Genomic DNA, 20318 nt, shown 5'->3' on the forward strand with positions numbered 1-20318 from the left:
TATTTTTATGCCTGGGTTTCTTTTTCTCCATGAGAAAGTTAAACAATCACAAATATAATGAATACAATTATTATTAAGCATTTAAAATATGCATCAGTTGCTAAACAATAAATCTGATAATATAATAAAACAATCCCACTTAATGAATCCTTAAATAATTCTACAAATATCTTACCTTAATATGAAAACTTTGTTCATATTTTTCAGCAAATAGTTCGGGTTCATCTAGCTGCACAAAACTCATAGTCCATGTAGAATGTGACTAAATCATATAAATCATATAAATCTGCATTTACAGATTTTTTTGGTAAATACTTGCAACAGTAATGCATGGAATAATAAAATTATTTTAGCTTCATATGGGACACTATCATTTCTTATAAGCCACATTATTGAAGCTTTATAACAAACCAATGCAGAAGCGTTATGAGACTTATCCAAAGCTGAAACTAATATATTAGATTAAATATATCCAGTACTTGCTGTGTGACATTATATGTTTGATTTCATTGAACCAGTATTGACCCCATTTTACAGATGAGAAAATTAGGCTCAGAATGTTTAAGTCATTTCCTCAGTGGCAGAGCAGACTTCGCAAATTATGTCTTAAGCACATACTATCTACCATGTCTATCTCTTCTGGCTCCTACTTCACTGTTCTTTCTTCCAAGCCAAAATAGTTAATAATTACAAGGTTTAAGATTATTTCTATACTCATTATGAATGAGATTTATTTATTAGCATCAATCAGTTTTAATGTTAATACAAAAAGTGCAATGCCAATATTGTCTGTCCCAAAGTCATAGAATCCGAAATGTATGTGTTTACTAGATATGTTAATGATTCTCAACTTCTTCTTCAAAGGAAACTGACTCAAATAAGGTCCCTTATTCTGGAAAAGAGAGCTTAGAAAATTCTTAGCAAAAGAAAGCTTATGCAATGGAAGCCAATTTTATAGTTTGACTGTAGCATACATAGCATGGTATAATGAACCTATCATAACACCATCTCAGAAATTTGAGGGCAAAATTCAGACAAACACATATTGCAATGCGAGAAAAATGGGCTTGCAAAACAGTGAGAAGTTTGCAAATGATGAAGCAGTGGAGTAACAATTGTGTCTTTACTGATTCCAGAGTCTTATGCATATTTCTGGCTTCCTAGGCAAAATAATGTATATAATAGGTTCTTCACTACCTAAAGTAACTCACTTGCATCTCCACCACATGCAATGTCATAAATGATTATTTCAGTTGTCATCCTTGTTCCCTTCATAGGATATTATTAAAAACGAATAAAACTTTTTTATATGGAAGCATTATTTACATAATTTCAGGTATAGAACTTTGTAAAAGACAATTTTGTTCTTATCTAACAAAAGGAATAAACATTTTACGTACTTTATATTACAATGAATTGTCCTCCTAGGAGCTAGTTCATTGCAGTACAGTACTAAGTCACTGGGTGGACAGAATGTGCTGACTTACTGAGGCACCTGGGTTCTGGAGTCCAGCCTTCTGTCGTACATCTCGTTCGCCCTTCATGTTTTCCACTTTCAGTTGTATAACCAGCCAAGCAGAAAAATGACAATTTTTTGTCTGTGCTCATTGGAAAGTAAAAACTTTTAAAAGTATAGTAATATTGGGCAATCCTTCCATTTTGCACAGTTGGAAAACCACAAGATTTCTCTGAAATGAGCAAAACTTAAGGTGAAAATGAAATTTCTGATGAAGAAACATCTGTAAAGAAACATTTGCAAGCACATCAAATCATACGTATTTTTATTATCTAAATATTTAAGGTACTTTTGTGACAACCAAACATTCCTTTACTTTTACCATTCTAACTAATCTGCTAGCAACCCTAAACAACCCTGACAAACAACCCTGGCAGGCTACTTCCTCAAGGAACATTTCCTTAACTTCTTAGACTAGCATTTTCTAACAGACATATAATGCAATATCCATATGTAATTTTGAATTTTCTAGGAGTGATATAATTAGAAGGAAACAATTGAAGTTAGTTTTAATAGGATTGATTTGATTCAACATATTAAATTATTTTCCATTCTGTTTATCTTACTCTCTAAAACCCAGAGTGGGTTTATATTACATATCTCAACTTGGGCTAACCACATTTCAAGTACTCAATAGAGTTGTCCCTCAGTATTGGCAGAGAATTGACTCTAAGACCTCCCTTTAGATACCAAAACCTAAGGATGCTTAAGTTTCTTATACAAAATGGTGTCATATTTGCACCTAATTCCACTTCACATTTACTTCAGATATTTAGAATACCTAATAATATGACTACACCTCAGTTTATTTGCATGGATTCAGTATTGTACTTGGCATGTGGCAACAAGTTTTGATATAAGGAACTTTCTGCAATGTTTACCCAAATATTTTCTATCTCCATTTGGTTGAAGCTGCACTTTGGAAACCATGAATAGAGAAGGCTGACTCTGTAGGTCATGTCCACTATATTGGATAGCACAGTTCTAGAGGAGATGCAGTTCTCTTTCAGATATCCAAACTCACAGATTGTGAACAAAAACATAAATGGCTTTTGTTTTTCTTCTAAGAAAAAGCAGACAACCAATTAAAACACTTGGGTAAGAACTTAAAAAACAGGATAAAGTGTCCCTTACTAGTCATGAAGGAACTACACATTTAAACCACCAAGACATAGTACAGCAAATCTACAAAAATTGCTGAAATAAAAGGTCAGACTATCTCAATGATTGGTGAAGATATGAAGAAAGAGATCCTCTCATACTATTATAGGCAGCTAAGATATAAATTAACATACAGTCAGAGAGGGACTGTCAAGGAAGCCAGAGGAAAAATAAAGACATTAAAAATGTGATTGGAGGTGCATCTGCCGAAGGCCAGTCTCAAGATAAAGATGGAAAGACCAGGCCTACACGGCTCCCTGAGGGCTAAGCAACGACTTGAAATTATACTGTAATTTGTATCATCTAGTCCAGTAAAGTCCAGATAGGCATCAGTTGCCCAGGTGTGTGACCACAGCATCTGGACTCATCCCTTCCCCAAAATGCCTTTGCTCTTTCCATGTACCCTTGCTATGTGACCTGCTTCCCCACAGGACAAATATTAGCTGAGCAGCTATACTTATAATCCTATAGGCTGATTATAGTTTGACTCATGTTTTACCCACATTGTGTCTTTGCTGTATAAATTACCCCGAGAAACAGCCTCTGTGGCAACTCTAGGATCCCTCCCATCTCTCAGGAGCTATTCCTGTTCCCCAATAAAACTTTCCTACTCCTAACTTCCACTGTCCTTTGGAATACATTTTATGATTTCAGGGGACACAAACTTGGCATATCTGACATGTAGCAGGTTGGGGATTATATTTTCCCCTATAACAATACTACTTTTATGTGAGAGTACAAATTGGTGTTGTGGGAAAATGTAACAGTAATATTTATTAAAGCAGAGTATATATCGTATTAGCCAACTGAAAAGGATACAATTGTGAACCGTAAAATAATGTCCATATCAGCATTATTCATAGAGTCCCAAATTGTAAAAAAAAAAATGCCCATTAATGGCGAAAAAGATAAACATATTTTAGACTATGCATACAACAGAATATTATGCAGCACACAGAGATGAATTCCACAAGCATCATACTGAAAGAAGCCAGCCACATGTAAGTTATCATATGCATTTAGGTACCTTTCTAAAAGAGGACTAGCCCATAGTAATGAAGTCAGAATAGTTAACTTTGGGGTTCGGTTTCTGAGAGTGGTCATTTGGAAGGTGTCTGGGGTGCTGTTATGTTCTCTATCTTGATCTGGGAGGTGAAAATTGGGTTAAAATTCATACAAATTTATTTCCTTGCATTTGCAGCATGGATTATATTGCAAGTAAAATGTTTATTTAAAAAATCTGTATGTTGGAGGTCTTTAATAAAAATGCTTACACAAAACAAAACCTTTGCAATCCTTAGTAGCTGTGTTGAAAAGAAACAGTAGTCATGGGTGTGGGAAGCTCTGAAAGCAGTAGGATTACTCTGGTTTCAGTGCCCCATTTGAGCACTGTCTACCTGAATGCTAGTCTCAGGCTTGAAATAATAATAGCATCAGGCCAAGACTGAGGAAAATGGGCACAGAAGATGAGTAACATACAACTGCAAGCACCTAAGAGACCAGGAGAGCAGACAGAAATATGTGCAGGAGAGTGCCCATGTGCTGAGAATCCTTCTCACTATTACCCAAGGACCAGAAATTCACAATGAGAAGAGACTCTTCAAAATTAGCAATGCTGTAGGGAATACACTGAATGTTCCTTGAGGTTCTCTTGCCAGACATAAAAGGGAAGCAGATGGGTGGGCTATATCCTGTGCCATGGCTTCAAACATGCCCTGTCCGGGGACTCATTCCCTCTCCATCACCAGGAGAGACACAGCACTTGTCAAGGTAGCTGACATATCATGCAGAATATGAATTCATTAGAAAATAATAGTAAGTGGGCCGAGGATTTAGCTCAGAGGCACTGCGCCTGCCTTGCAAGTGCAAGGTCCTGAGTTCAATCCATGGTACCCCCCCAAAAAGGAAAAAAATAGTAAGAAATATGAAGAGCTCAGCTACAGTAACAGAAGGTGAACAAATGACAATAAAATCAGATTTATAGCACACTTAACAAATAGGTGGAGAATTCCAAGCTCACATAATGGATATCCTTGAATAGATAATGGAAGAGACTGGTATTATAGACCAGAAATAAAGGGCTAAGAGAATAAACAAAGAAATATTCTGAGCATAAAAATATAACACACATAGAGAAGGAAAATAGAAGAATGATTTTAGCCAAAGATCTAATCAGTAAAAAACCGAAAACTTAATTTTGACATTAAGGTTCCCAAAACACACAATTCCAGAGGCAACAATCAGACAGTGTGATTCAGAGGTACAGGGAAAAAGCAGAAACCAGAAACCATATGGCAAAATTTTATGAATTGTATTATATCAAAATTAATTATTTATTTCAATGAAAATCACAGTCCACAAAGCATTATAGTACTTTGAAAGAAAAAAAAAGTGCGATATTGGGCCAGCGATGTAGCTCAGTGGCGCTACACCTGCTTGGCAAGCACAAGGTCCTAAGTTCAATCCCCAGTACTGGGGGAAAAACCTCAAACCCTGCAATGTCCAAAATTGACAAGAAGTTAAAACTTACAGTTTACAAAGAGTTCCCACAAGTCAGCCATAAAAGGACATAAAGCAAAGGAAAATGCTAGTCACATATAAAACAAGAAATCACAGATGTCTGAGCATCTAAAAATGGATATGAAAAGATGTACAAACTGACTAAGAATCGGAGAATTGCAAATAAATAAAAGTAAGATACCACTTCATGAACAGCAAAATGGAAAACAGTACTGACAGGGACAATAGGAAGCAGAAACTCACATCCTGTTTTAGAGATGATATATTTTAAATAATCATTCTGCAAAGCAATCTTCCTTATGTACTCAGAGAAACATGTAAAATTTGTTCCCAAAATCCCTCATGTGAGTGAATAAGACTGAAGATATTCTCACAGAGAAATAAGGTGATGTGACAGTATTAATTTCAGAGACAGGATGCAGAGAGAGAATTACAGTATCCATTATTAGAACAATATATAGGTGAAATGTGTGAAATATCATGCAGTAGTTAAAAACAATAAAATAGATCCCAAAGAGTAATTATATTTGAACAGTATCAAATAAGAAGACAAAAATCTAGTGCAAGTTTCTATGAATGTGACTGTGAAACACCCACAAAACATTTTACAAAATCATTTGACTATTTAAGAACATATCCAACATTATGGTGGGTCCTAGAGAAAATGCAATTCAAGATCAGGGATAAAAAGAGAAAATGTTTAAATAAAGCAGAAGTTAGGCCTTTCAAAGTACAATAATGATTGCATACCATGAAATGAAAAGAACAAGTAGCTTGATTTCTCACCCTGAGGTTCACAGCAAGGGTTGGGGAAAGCATGGAATATGAGATCGTGGTCCTTTTATTTATGGAGATTACATTTTTTGCTTGTGTGAAACAAGATTGTAACCACATAATAGAAAATTAATCAGAGTAGGTAAGAGATAAATATATTAGCTGGTATATCTATTTAGACAGAAATAAAATCAAGGGAAACTTCATGAAAAATATCCTACTAGAATTAAATGTATCAAATAAAATAAACTGCATTTATTTCACTTTCATAATTTTAAATGAATTCTTCTTAGTAGAAGGTTTGTAGTAAACTATTCAACTAAAAGGCAATTATAACCTATAGGATATTGTTTTTCAGCAAATTCTCTAGTGTTCATTTTAGAAAAGATTTGTTTCAGTGGTCTCCCACTTTTCATATTCACTATTGCTGGTTGCTAACTAACCTGGGGAAATCTTAACCCTACAGTCTAATTACACTAACTATCCTTAAATAACACAATCCATAATAGTGCCTAGCTTTTATTCTAACACTCATTTTATACACTGTGGGTAAAAAGATTTCTAATAGGCTATCAACAGGTAACAATTTGGAGAGTTTGGGGTATACCTGTTGTCCAGACATAACTACTAAAAAGGACTCTATTTCTCTGGAAAGTGTCCTTGTTTATATAATCAACTTTATGGTCCTCTTACCAATGAGTCCATAAATCATTGGAACAAATATCAAAGTAAAAGTGTAGAAAATCAGACTGATGATTTATGGTTATTTTGTTTTCAAATTTCCCACATTAAGCTTTTACCATAAAAACAGAGGATTAAAATTGTACAAGTTTTGTCAGTGTTAAGAATGGATTACATAAAATTAGGATTAAGTGTTATATGTGACTTTTAAATAACCATTTAGCCAGCAAACCCTTTAAAACAAATACTTTGATCCTAGCCTCCATAAAACTAGAGAAATCAAGGATTTTGATTTATTTTTCCATCATGCTACTAGAATAATAACAACAATTTACTCAGAGGCTAATGTTGTTATATCTATAAAAACCATGTGTTATAAATTGATATACCAAAATAAAAGCTTATATTAAAACTCAGATGAATGCTGGCATCTCAATTTATATTTTCATAGAATAAAGAATATTAAAAACTTTACCTTCTGCATAGAGTTCTCCTGAGATCATTACTATAATAATAAAAGCCAATTCTTTCAACCTCATTTTTAGTGATGTGCTTCATGAAGATTTTAGCAATTCTACAATGCTGGAAATTTGTCATTCGGTACACAACACTTTCTTGAAGAAAAAGTTAATAATTTACAACATCTATCTAAATCTCTTTGGTAAAACCCTTGTCTTTCAATTAAAATATTTTCAAATACTGTTAAAATCATACAACTATATTAATTGACATGTCTTTTTCTACTAGAGGACAATAAGAACATAACAACAAACAAGGACGACAACAATAGCCACAGCATAATTAACACAGGCTACATAAACTGGGTAAATTTTCAACTTTGATTCCCAATTTTAAGTTCATAGAGTAAAGTTCACCTGGCCACTGATGTTTACTGATATTGACCAAGTGAAGGGATGAACTTAGGAACAAGAGATAACAGAGACATGATGTTAAAAGGAGTGATGAAAACATAAGGTGAATCTTTAACCGTTTAAAACCATTTAAAACTTTATTACAGTAAATGAACACATTGCCATTAATCTCCCTCAAAATGCCTCCCTTACTTCAAAGACAATTATCCCATTTCTTTTCTTACCACTTTCTGAAATGATTCTGGAAATAATCTTTCATGCATGTCTTTATGACGTGTGATAAAAAATAAAGTGAATACTGCTACCAAGTGCCTTCCAAAGGAAAGGTAAGCTCATAAAAATATTACAGTGTGTCCTCATCCACCTTACTCACTGGATCTGGGAAGGTGCTGATTCTGACTGTTCCCCAAGGTTAAAATTACCATTAAGGGTAAATATTTTAATTTATTCAGGGCATCGAGGAAGCCAGAACAATACAACTAAAAAGTCATGAAAGAGGACTGCCAGAACTACTTCAGAAAGTGGCAAGAAGAATGGGATAAGTGTGTTCACCAGGAGGAGTATTTTGAGGAAGATTAATGGCAATGTGTCTTTTACTGTAATAATTTTTAAAGAATTAAATACTCCTATTTTTGAGTCACACTGTATATGTTGTTTGCTAGAATGCACTCCTTAAAGGCATGATCTTGTCTCAATTGATAAAAATAGTAGTGTCTAACATTTACAGAGTTTGAACTCTGTGGGAAGTGGTGAAGTAAACACTTTGCTATCTCATCACTCACTAACGAAAAATGTTTTGAATCTCCATTATATGCTAGGCCTTACTGTAGTCTTGGGGTACGGAGTAGTGAAAAATAGATTAAAATTGTTATTCTTATGGAGTTCACATTCTAGTGAGTTGTTGGTTGTTTTATTTTGGTTTTTTTGGTACCAGGACCTTGTATTTGCCAGACAGGCACAGCGCCACTGAGCTACATCCCCAGCCCTCTAGTGAATTTTAAATTTAAAAATAACACCAATAATACCATATGGTGAGAGCTAGTATTATTTTAATTTTGTAACATTTTATGAAAATATAAAAGTGCCCGTACCATAAGTCTTTCTACATATTAATGAACTCTCGCAAACTGAATACATTCATGAATACAGAACCCACAACAAACAACATACAAGCCTCTAGACTCCCTTACAAGTTACTACCTACACTCACACCCATGTGAAACAGTATCTTTACTTCTAACCGTAATTTTAGTTTTGCCTGGTTTTGCCTATTTTTACATAAATAGCATCAAGTAGTATATATTTTGTCTTATTCTTTTTTAAACATTTTGAGGGACAAGCATATGTTTAAGATGTAGCAGGTAGTTGTTTGTCTGCATAGTTTTCCATATTGTGATTATGCCACAAATTATCCATTTTGCTATTTATAGAAAGTTGAATGATTGGCAGTTTCAGAAAATAATATGTTATCTGCTTATTTTCAAATATTCTTTTTTCATTTGAAGATTTTCAAACAGAACCTCTACTTGGATTCTACCATTAACATCTTAATTTTCTTTTTAATTCTTAAATACTTCAATTAATTTATTTTTAATAGTAGATATCCAGATTTTTTTATACTTTGACCAACACATCATTATTTTCCCTTCTCCTTAGTCCCTGTTAACTATTATTCAACATTTGCTTCTAGATATTTGACTATCTTACATATGTAAGTGGGAATGTGGAGTGTTTGTTTTTCAAGGTTCCATCATTCAGCATAATACCATCCAAGTCCACCTATGTTGTGAAAAATACCAGGATTTCTCTTTTAGTCAAAGGTGTGTAATATGGCCATTGTATGTGTATACTGCTTTTCTTTATCTCTTCATCCAACAACGGACATTTCATTTATTTCCATATCTTGACAATTGTGAATAATGATGCAATGAATATACTGTTGCAGATATCTCTTTGAAATTTCCATTTCAGTTTCTTTGGACATATATCCAGGAGTAAGATTGCTGAATCAGGTAATAATTGTCTCTTCGATGTTTTTAGAAATCTCCACATTATTTTCCAAGGACTGTGCCAATTTACTGTCCCACTTATACTATACAAGGGTTCCTATTTCTCCACTGTCTTAGCAGCAGTTGTTTTCTAGTTTTTATTTGTAATAGCCACCCTTACAGGACTGAGGTAGTATCTGTGATTTTCATTTCCCAGATAATTAGTGATATCAAGTGGAATTTCATGTGCCTATTGATATTTGTTGGTCTTCTTTGGAGAAATATCTATTTAAGGTTTTTTACCCTTTTAAAATAAGGTTATTTCTTTTGCTATTGAGTTGTAGGAGTCCCTTATATATTTTAGCTATCAGCGCATTGTCAAATACATGGTCTGCAAACATTAACTCCAACTTCATACTTTATTTCCAGGCTTGATTGACTCCTTTGCTGTGCAGACCTCCTTAGTTTGATGTAGTTCCACTATCTGTATTTTTGCTTTCGTTGCCTTTCCTGTAGTTTCCAATAACATTTTCCTCATTTCCATCTGAACAACATCAGCATGTTTTTAACTTTAATGTAATGCCAGTAGATATTAATAAAAAATATAAAAACCACTTTTCTTCTATGAAAAACCAAAATGTCAAAACAAAACTAGAGAATAACAATAGTTAATATACAATATATCATGATCTTAAAATAATGGTCAAAATGTTACTCAGAGTATAAGTCATAACCAAAAAAAATTCTCTTACAGGGCCAGGGATTTAGCTCAGTGGCACCATGCCTGCACAAGATCCTGAGTTTGATCTCTGGTGCCAGGAGTTGGTGGGGGGGGGCGGAGAATCTTACAAAGAAGAAACAAATAAAAGGATAAAGTTCTTTTCAATGAACAAGAGACTAGTAGTATAAAAGAAACATCTTGAAGACATTCTATATGACCATCAACAGATGAATGAAGAAAATGTGGTATTTATATACATTGGAGCACTACTCTGCAATAAAGAAAAACTTGAGGTATTCATGGGCAAACAGATGCAACTTGAGAATATGTTAAGTGAAATAACTGAGACATACAAGCTTCAGTATCACATGTTTCTCTTGCATGAGAATGTCCTTTAATGTTCATATTTCTACTAACATTCTGATCACAGCCACATAGAGTGAACTGATCTCTAAGAAAACTGAAGCTTTTTCTCCAAGCCTCTTCTGTGCCAAATCCTCATTGCCTTTAATGCCCTGTTCATTTTTGTGGGTCTTTCCAATATCTTATTATTGCTAAAACTGTTGCAATGAACATGTCATTTTGCAGATGTATAAATATCAAAGTAGAATAAATTGCAGAAGTGAAATGAACCAGTAAATACAAATATTCCAGTATCTTTCTAATGAAATCATACTGATTATTTCTATTTCACTTTCTGTGCCTAGTCATATTCTTTGAATGAGTATTTTCCTATTGAACTGTATTTTTCTTATACACTTTTATGATTATGAACCCAGCCAAGACAATGGAACTGCTCCATAATTTTGAGTTGTATGTACTTTTCCTGGTGTATTTATCTTTTGAATTTATGATGGTGGATTTTGGGAGTTAATTAAACTTTTCCTCCAAAGCTTTTGGGATGTGTATCGTACTTGGAATCATTAAAATATTTTTTTAAATCACCAGTTTCTTATAGTAGTGCTTTGATTTCATTTTTGATGAATATAATTTTTAGATAGTATCAGAGAAGTATCTCCCTCCCTCAAATTGCCAAACTGTTAATCAGATAGCTCACCTTTTTGCAACTGATCTCTATTTCTATCATTGTCTTACCCTAAATTCCTATACACATTTTAGTTCTACTTTAAGATTTTTCTATCAGTTTATTTTATTTAGGATTTTAGCACCAGACTTCAACTACCTTCACTATTGGATATAATGTATCCTAGTAAGTCTAAATTTCACACTTTAAATTGTCCTTTTCAGAAACTTTGTCTAGTTTTGGTTGTCTATTGTTAATGTAGTAGAGGTCTGGAGTCACTATGCTGATTTATAATCCAGACTGTGACTTTAGAAAAGCACTTTTTTGCATTTAAAACTCTTTATTTGTAAATAAAAATAAATTCATTCCTAAAATAAAGTTCATCTCTAATCAGTGGCTACTTAAAATATGTTTTAGAAATACTGTTGAGGCAGGGCCAGGGATTTAGCTCAGTGGTTCCGCTGCCTGCCTCGCAAGCGCAAGGACCTGAGATCGAGCCAAGAAATACTGTTGAGGCTAATTCAGTACTCCAAAGTTTGCTGTTCTTTTAAATAAATATACATTAAAATAGCTTTAGAAATAAAATCCTAAAGTTTCATAAAGACAAAACTGCCCAAAGCTACCAATCTATAACTCTATAATCGGTAAAAATGCTTCAAAAATGAAACAGAAAGTTTTAAAGAAAAACACCATTTAGACATACATAGCTGAAAGAATTCACCAGCCAACTTGCATTCTGAGTCATATTAATAGAATATGGAGAAGGAAAATGATACCAGATGAAAGTCTGTATCTACATAAGGACTAAAGAGTCCAAAAATAGCACCTACATGAATAAATACAAACCTTAAAAATATAAATCTTTTTAAAATCGATTATTTAAAGCAAAAGTGATGAAAATGGTAGCAATTTATTGTAAGGTTTACTAGAAATAAACTGTTGACAACAGCACAAAGGCAAGGAACAGAGAAATTTAGTAAGCTGAAAGATCCTTATACTCCATGTTGTAGAAATTTATGCATCAAGTAACAAGTTATATTAAACATAAAAACTGCGATCGAGTGTGACAAAAATAAAACCTTTTCAATTGATCCAAAAAGGATAGGAAAGAAAAAAGATGAAATGAATACAAAATAAAACAGATTTAAACTGTCACACTAATAATTGTAACTAAAGTTTACCCTCGTTAAAAGAGGACTAGATTAAAAGACTAGATTAAAAACTAAAGGCCCAATAATATGCTTTTGAAAAGAAACCCATTATCATACTAAAACACAGATAGGATAAAGGTAAAATGCAATGATACAGTGGGCCAGATAATGGCTTCCCAAAGAAATATTCCTGCTCTAATCCTCAGAATCTTTAAATGTTACTTTATTTGGAAAATGAGTTTTTGCAGATGTAATTAAAGATCTTGAGGTGAGATCATGCTGGATTACTAGGATGTTCCCCTCAATTTAATGAAAAATATTGTAAGAGTCAGATTAAATAAAGACATAAGAAGATAATGTGACCAGAGACTGGACTGATATGTCTAGAAACCGAGGAATACCTGGGTCACTATCAGCTTGAAGAGGTAAGGAATAGATTCTCCCCTAAGGCCTTAGGGAGTGTACCACTGCCAACTTCATTTCAGACCAATGAGCTGCAAAACTGTGAAAGAAGAAATTTTCTACTGTTGTAAGCCAGTAAGTTTACAAAAATTTGTTATAGAAGCTTAAAAAATTAATACATGTGCTACTCCTAATCAGAAGAAAAATGGAATATCCAAAAATATGAATGAACTTAATGCCAATAATCTACATACTTGAAAATGGTTAAAATATTACATATATTTTATAATTAAAATATCAGAGAGAGAAGTGCTGTTAATATCAAGCATCGTTTCAGTACAAAGAACAAAAAGGTCATTTGATAATTACAAAGTGGTAAATATATCAAGACAACACAATGACCTTGAAGATCTACAGAACTACAAAAAGGAAATATACATATTCTAATCTCCAGAACCTTTACATGAGTTTTTGTAGACGTAATTAAAGGTGTTGAGATAAGATCAGGCTGGATTACCAGGATATTCACCTTAATTCAATGAAAAATGTTCTAAGAGTGAGTCAGAAAATTAAAGAGGAGGTAATGTGATCAAAGAGACTGGACTGGATAAAAAGAGTCAGAAAACATATATATATATATATATACACACACATGTATATATATACACATACATATACACATATATATATACATACACACACACACATATATATATATATATATAGTGTCAACTGATATTCTGAGAAATGTACGCATGAAATTTAATGGAGAAAGAATAGTCTTTTTAAATAAATCCTTCGGGATCCCAGGCAATCCATGTGCAAAACAAAAACAAAAAGGAGAAAAACAGTACTTTGATTCACTCTTTATTTCAGATACAAAAGTTAACTTAAAATGGATCAACAAATTATATAGCAAACTGATACAACTTCTAGTAGAAAAATAGAAAATCTTTATGGACTTGAATTAAGCTGTTTTTAGATACTTTAGATACAACATACCAAAAGTATTATCAATAAAAGTAAATTGGACTTCACTGAAATTAAAAACTGGTCTTCAAAAAGCACAATTAAGTGACAGACTCGGTGACAGTATTTCCAAGTCCCATGTCTGATAAAGGTCTAGTGATCAGAATATTAAAAGAACTCTCACAACTTAGTAAGAAAGTATTTAAAAAATGGTCATGACATTACAAATGGCAAAATACACACAAATGGATACCCAACATGATTAGCATTAGGGAAATGCAAATTCAAATTAGTATGAAAATGCAGTCATCTCTATCAAATGCTTAAAGTTATGCCTGACCAGAGCAAGTGTTTCTGACAGTGTTGTCAATGTATTAATACACAAAGACACATATTATGCGAATACATTACACAACACCCTCAAAACAGGGGTCTTAATGAAAATTGGATTAGACATATAAAACAGGAAAAAGATGTGAGAATCTGGCTAAGTAAATTAAGTGAATATACTTACCCATTAAATATGAGATACAGTAAAAAGACTACATCTAGGATTAGGAAGAACAAATAAGAATACGATTCAGTTATATTATTTTATCTTTTGTATCTCACAATTTTTTAGCTCACCTGATTCAGCTGTTTCAAGACAAGAATTGTACTTCTATATAATAGTGAAGGTGGTTTCAATTCAAGAATCACCATAGCCTTATCATTAAATTTGACAATGTACAACCTTAAGGAATTTCAAGGTGGGTCACAATTTCATCCTAGTCAAATTAGGGTTGTGTATGCAGTCCTGTTATAAGCAGAAAGGACAGCCTTGTAATTCTTTTGTCAAATCCAACACATCTCCCTACGAAGGGAGAAAAAGGAAGCCCTAGTTAAGACTGATGTTACTCCCCACTTCAATGAATGGTGATTTGTACAGCTGAGCCAGGGGAGAAAAGGTGTAGGCTAAAAGTCCACTAGAAGTTTTCAGCTTGATATTAAACAATAAAATAATAATAACAAAAAAATAGTTTTAACTAGTAGTCATTTTCTTGTATGTATAAGTTCATTTAAATATTTCTTGTGCAACTACTAGGTTATACCTATCTTAGAGGAAAATAGTGCCAATAACATTTTTATAGTGGTCAATAAAATCCTAGCAGTATAATTTATCAAAGTAAATAGACCATTTATTTATACTAAAATTCTGTTGAAGAAAGAGTAAAGAGCAATGGGAGAGTCAACAAAAAAATACAGTATGGAAAACAGTACTACTAAGAACTCTTAATACACTTTATTGGCAAAAAAGAAAAAATTGTTGACAGACACTTTCAATATACACTTTAACTTTAAACAATGAAGAATTTAACAGTTTAGTTACTTTTAGTATATATATATTTTATTTTTAATACAAAGCCAAACTTTAAAACTTATAAACAGAAAGCAAAATATTCATGATTAGCTTTAGTATTTCTTCATACTAACACACTGAAGATGTTTACATTTACTAATAAGGAATGCCAATTGTATCCATCACCATTTGAATAGCTTGCAGGGGATTGGTAACTTCTATATTATCTCTTCTCAAAATCCAATCTGGTTTAAGTCTGTTTAAAAAACAAACAAAAAAATTGGCATTAATATAGTTCTTCCCTTAGAAGGGAACTCAATGTTCTGAACTCAATGTGGCAACTCCTGAACACATTTCCCTTACAACCCTGTCAAAGAGTTGGGACAGCTCCACATCACTACCTACCTGAAGTTCCATACTATGGCTTCCTTAAAGTTTATCCCACCTATGTGCTCACTTCGGCAGCACATATACTAAAAAGCTTATGCTACCTAGTTCTTGCACCACCTTTTGGTCACTGATGAAACTCCCAATGTCTTATTCTTTGTGAGGTTCTTGGTATTCTCTCAACTCCTGTCGCCATTCTCAGTGACATCAACATTCATGCGGCTCCAAAGCCAACAGCCTGGTCAGCTTTGGCCATTTTCTTATGTTATTCCACAACTACTCCTTTCTTACATGGTCATATACTAGACTTTGTCTTCTTCAGAAAGTATACTTCCACCGAAGTCTCAATTTGAGACTTCCATTTTCCAACCACCACTTCTGTTTCATGCATATCATCTGCTTTAATACAATCACTGTTTGAACTCCACCACCCCACTGAGATCCCAATTCATCTGACTTCAACACATATTCATCATCCATCCATCAGAATGCTGCTCTCACTTCTCTCCCTAACTAGCTTAGGTAGGTCAATATACTCCATTTGCAAATGCCATTAACTGTTTCTCTCTCCTATTCAACTCATCTGTAAAATTATACTTATGAATAAAAACAGCTGGTTTCCTCATTACTGTACAGACAGTTTTAAAGAAAAATTATACAAACAGGCTGACATTCTATTTTATGTCAACTGCAGACCTAAAACTGGACATTTGCCTAGTATATTCCATTTCTCTCCAAAATGACTATTTTGATCCCTTCCCTTCTTCTAAACATCCCCTCTCTAACTCTAAGCTGTGTCTCTGCTGAGTTTATAACTTATTTGTATTTTCCTCTAATTTATGTCACACGTTTCTGAGGCTTACCCAAAATAAAACTCATCATACAGTACTCCTTCCCACTCAATCCCACCTTTTCTTAACTTAAATTTCCCATCCTTTAGCACTCAGCTTAAATACTACATACCAGGGATGATTTTCCAGTCACCTTCCTTGAACAAGAACTCCAGGTTACAATCTATCTTAGCAACTGTAACAATCTTTATTACTTTCTCCACTAATTTGCTTGTTCATTGTCATTCTCCTGAGCTACATAGCACTACGCTGCACAATAACCTCAAATTTGGCACCTTGCAATGCCAGATGTAGGTCTACACCACCTCTACTCTCTGACAGTGATACAGAGGTCTGTCTGGTTAACCATGTAAGCAGGCATCCAGTTTTTAAAAAACTGTAAAGTAATATGCCTTAAAGTAGTTAAACTATAATTATCTCTACACATCTGTAGTATGCTAAACGGGAGCCCCAAAATATTAATCCATGTCTTAATCTCAGAACCTGTGGATGTTACCTTACTTGGAAAAAGAAATTTTACAGATATAATTAAAGTATCTTGAGGTAAGATCATCCTGGAGGACTGGCTGTGGTAAAATAAATCTAATGACAAGCGTCCTTCCAGACACAGAGGAAGGAGGAGAAGGCATGTGAAGACAGAAGCAGAGATTAGAGTTATATAGCCACCGGGCAAGGGACACATAAGAGACAATGACGCTGGAAGGAGGAGGAGCCAGGAAGGTCGGTACTGGAGAACCCCCAAAGGCAGTATGGCACGGTTAATTAATACCTTGATTTTGGACTTCTGGTCTCCAGAACAGAGAGAGTATGTTTCTGTTATTTAAAGTCACCAAGTTTGTGGTAATATGTCATAGCAGCTCATAAAAAGCCAGGATAATTATGGGAGGCCTAGAGGTTGATATTTTGGTCAAGAGAGACTCTTAACAGCTAAGACCTAGTTTGTTCTTACTGAGGAAAATAAAAATGATATAACAAAATTGTAACTAGCATTTGCTCTTAACTGTTTAATGTAAGAAGCTTGTTGAATAACTAAAATATCCAAAACTCTAATTAAAATATAAATAACCAAAATAAAATTAGTATTATCTTATTATTTTCTGAGATTGCCTCCTTTAGAATTTACTGAATATTCTATTCAGATGTTGTTTCTCTACTGTCAAGAACAATATCTTATGGTTAGTACTGATAAACACTTATTAAATGAACCAATGGTGGCACAAAATTATAGAGTGCATTTAACTGCTTACCTTGAAACTATTCTGGTCCTTACAGGTTTTTCTGCAATACACGGAATGCCTATAGAAGGATTCTGCTTTTGTTTATAAAATATTCTTTCAGTATTGATTTTATGTTTACGTGCCGTAAGTTTATATAGACTACAAATACGGTCAACAACTTTGGACCTACTTCGTACATCCTAAAAAGAAAACATATATTTATTAAAAAAGAAGAATTAAATTTCTGTCTCTCCTAGCATAGCAAAACCAATCATCAGAAATGTTACACTGCGAGTTTTTGAGCTTTTAACAAAGCAAAGGAAAGCTCGTTCAATTCAGTAGGCAGATTCATTTAAATTATGATCTAATTTGCAAGGCCATTACATGGAGGACAAATATTCAAAAGTTGCACACTTAACTCCATACTGAATACAGAAAGGAAATACTATACTCAAATATATCTATCCAGTTTCCATATTCTAAGTCTCCAGAGTTATCCATTTAACTCTCATTGACACAACCTTAGTGAAACATAAGGTCTCGCCTAGTCCCCTACACATCCATGCTTGCTTGCTTCTTCAATGGTCTCCCTATAGCCACACAAGCTCTCCCAAATTCATTCTTCAATCAGCAACCAGAAAGATAGTAAAACCTAAACTGGAAAATATCACTCACTTGCTTAAAATTCTTTAGAGGTTTCCCATGGTTATCAAATATGGTTATCCCATGTTGATTATGATACCTAGAGAGAATAACTGAGCAGTGTTGCCACAGAAATGCTTGAAATATATTTATGGTTATAACAAGATAGAGATAACAAGATAACAAGATATCTGATTTCTTACCTTGCTAGGATAATTTGTTATTCTCTCTAGAAATGAAAAATGGTTACTGCAAATAAATGGCTGTAAATCAATTCAATTTGCAGAATTCAGTTTCTTTAGTATCAGAAAGAAACAAATGCATACATTTTACATATATGTTTGTGTATACGAATACATATGTATATCTCTTAGTTTTATCAGTGCAAGAAGGGCCTTTGAAAACAAACAAAACCTTATTTTAGTGTGATAATTACTTTAAGGAAAAATATAAAAGTGATAGACCCTCAAACAAAGGAAACCAATTAATACTCACAGAGGCTCGATTTGTTGTCTTCAATAGAACAGCCAACAAACAGCAAGTCTTTGTGAAAATGCTTCCACCCTTGTCTGCAACTTTATCCCCAGGTTTTTCTCTGTATATCTGTAAGAGCTCCAGCAATGTGTCTATACAATTTTCTACATCATAAACTGCTGAAGTAGTTTTCTCATACTTGAAGAGAACAGAACAAAATTAAGTTAAACACATACCTTTATAAACACCCCAACCAGAAATAAAGCTGAGAGCCAAATTTTTGGAGCATTTGCAGCAAGTGCAAAGACTTTGTAAAATTCCTTTTATTACTGTCATTTCTGGATCTATTTTACATGCATATTTGCACCATAATCTTTTACATTCCTACTAACTTCTAAAATTCCACATAAAATAAATCAAATCTAAAATATCTACAAAATAATATCTTGAAGTAAACAAAAGCAAACTTTTAAAGATCATTTTAGTAAAAATCTCTGAGAAAAAAAAACTTCTGTAATAGTTAACTGTAGGCTAAGATAATGATCTAATTACTCTATTATATGCTTCTTTAGAATAAGATGAGCTTGCTTTAAAATAAAACAATTTTGACACTAATTAGTCTAGGATGTATTTTTAATCCTCATTTATCTAATTGTTCCATTACATTTATGTTGAATCATATTACATGGTAACAAATAATGAAACTAAGTTAAAAATAATAGAATAGCTGACACTTTTATGGTTATGTGTATGCATCGAGCATTGTATGTATACTAAGTCATTTAATTTCACAAAAACATTTTGAGATGGGACTGTAAGTATACTAATTTTACAGTTGATGAAAGTAACCTATAACAACCTGCAAAGCTGGAATTCAAACCAGTTAGTTTGGCATCAGACTATGTTCTTAACCACTACCTCTCCATGTAAAAATATCAGGTAAAATATCTAAGTTCTGGTTTAGGAGGTGGGTAGGGAAGGTAAATCCTTCATCTTAATACTTTTAATGGTATTCAACTTCTATAATTATTATTCCCTCTATAATAGAGGAATAACATGAGCTACTATAGGTATTAGGGTTAAATAATGCATGAAAAATACTAGCATATAGTATTTATTAAGTTCTAGTCACTGCCATAACATAAATGCAGAAGAAATGAAATGTTACATAAATTAGTATTTCAATCCACAGTCATTTTAGTACAGTAAATATTTTCCCTTCCCACATTAAAACTCCTATACATAAATGAATTTCAAGTTAAAGGTCCAAATTATAGTGATAAGCAAGCACAAATTTAATTTTCAGGATCATGTTTCTTGACCAGTGAATATTTTATTATTAAAATAAAAAATTACCTTTGCTACATTAAGCAAGACTTGTACGGCATGTCTGATAACTTCCATACAAGGAACACTACGATTACAACTTCGGATCAAAACAAATACTTTAGAAATCGCTCCACTCTCAGCCATGTTCTCACAACAAAGGGGAGATAATCTAGTGACGACCTCTGAAGGGGGGAAAAAGACTAATTAAACTCACAGCAACAGAATGAAGCTTTAGCTCACATTGCATTATTGCAACATTCTTTAAATATTGCAGGTACAAATGCATTCCTAATCTTAAAC

The 20318-nt window shown here is 33.3% G+C and overlaps 2 protein-coding genes across 4 annotated transcripts in view; both read right to left on the bottom strand.

Annotated features, from left to right (window-relative positions):
• F13b (coagulation factor XIII B chain) overlaps positions 1 to 7284 on the bottom strand; it is a 31722-nt gene extending 24438 nt beyond the window's left edge. The window contains exons 1-2 of one of the 2 annotated variants that reach the window (XM_004860133.3): positions 7128 to 7284; positions 1488 to 1688 (exon numbers count right to left, since the gene is read on the bottom strand). In XM_004860133.3, coding sequence (XP_004860190.2) covers positions 1488 to 1688; positions 7128 to 7191 — 265 coding nt within the window. In that variant the 5' untranslated portion in view covers positions 7192 to 7284. The remainder of the gene's footprint in view (positions 1 to 1487; positions 1689 to 7127) is intronic. The other variant, XM_021240657.2, reaches the window with a different exon arrangement.
• A 7762-nt stretch (positions 7285 to 15046) lies between these two features.
• Aspm (assembly factor for spindle microtubules) overlaps positions 15047 to 20318 on the bottom strand; it is a 58625-nt gene continuing 53353 nt past the window's right edge. For both annotated transcript variants that reach the window (XM_087193840.1, XM_013077939.3), the window contains 4 exons: positions 20046 to 20200; positions 18711 to 18887; positions 17604 to 17773; positions 15047 to 15374 (listed from right to left, as the gene is read on the bottom strand). In XM_087193840.1, coding sequence (XP_087049966.1) covers positions 15275 to 15374; positions 17604 to 17773; positions 18711 to 18887; positions 20046 to 20200 — 602 coding nt within the window. In that variant the 3' untranslated portion in view covers positions 15047 to 15274. The remainder of the gene's footprint in view (positions 15375 to 17603; positions 17774 to 18710; positions 18888 to 20045; positions 20201 to 20318) is intronic.

Source organism: Heterocephalus glaber, unplaced genomic scaffold (genome assembly GCF_053883595.1).
Source record: "Heterocephalus glaber isolate CG9 unplaced genomic scaffold, H.glaber_assembly_v1.0 deba00001600, whole genome shotgun sequence".
Classification (NCBI taxonomy): Eukaryota; Metazoa; Chordata; class Mammalia; order Rodentia; family Bathyergidae; genus Heterocephalus; species Heterocephalus glaber.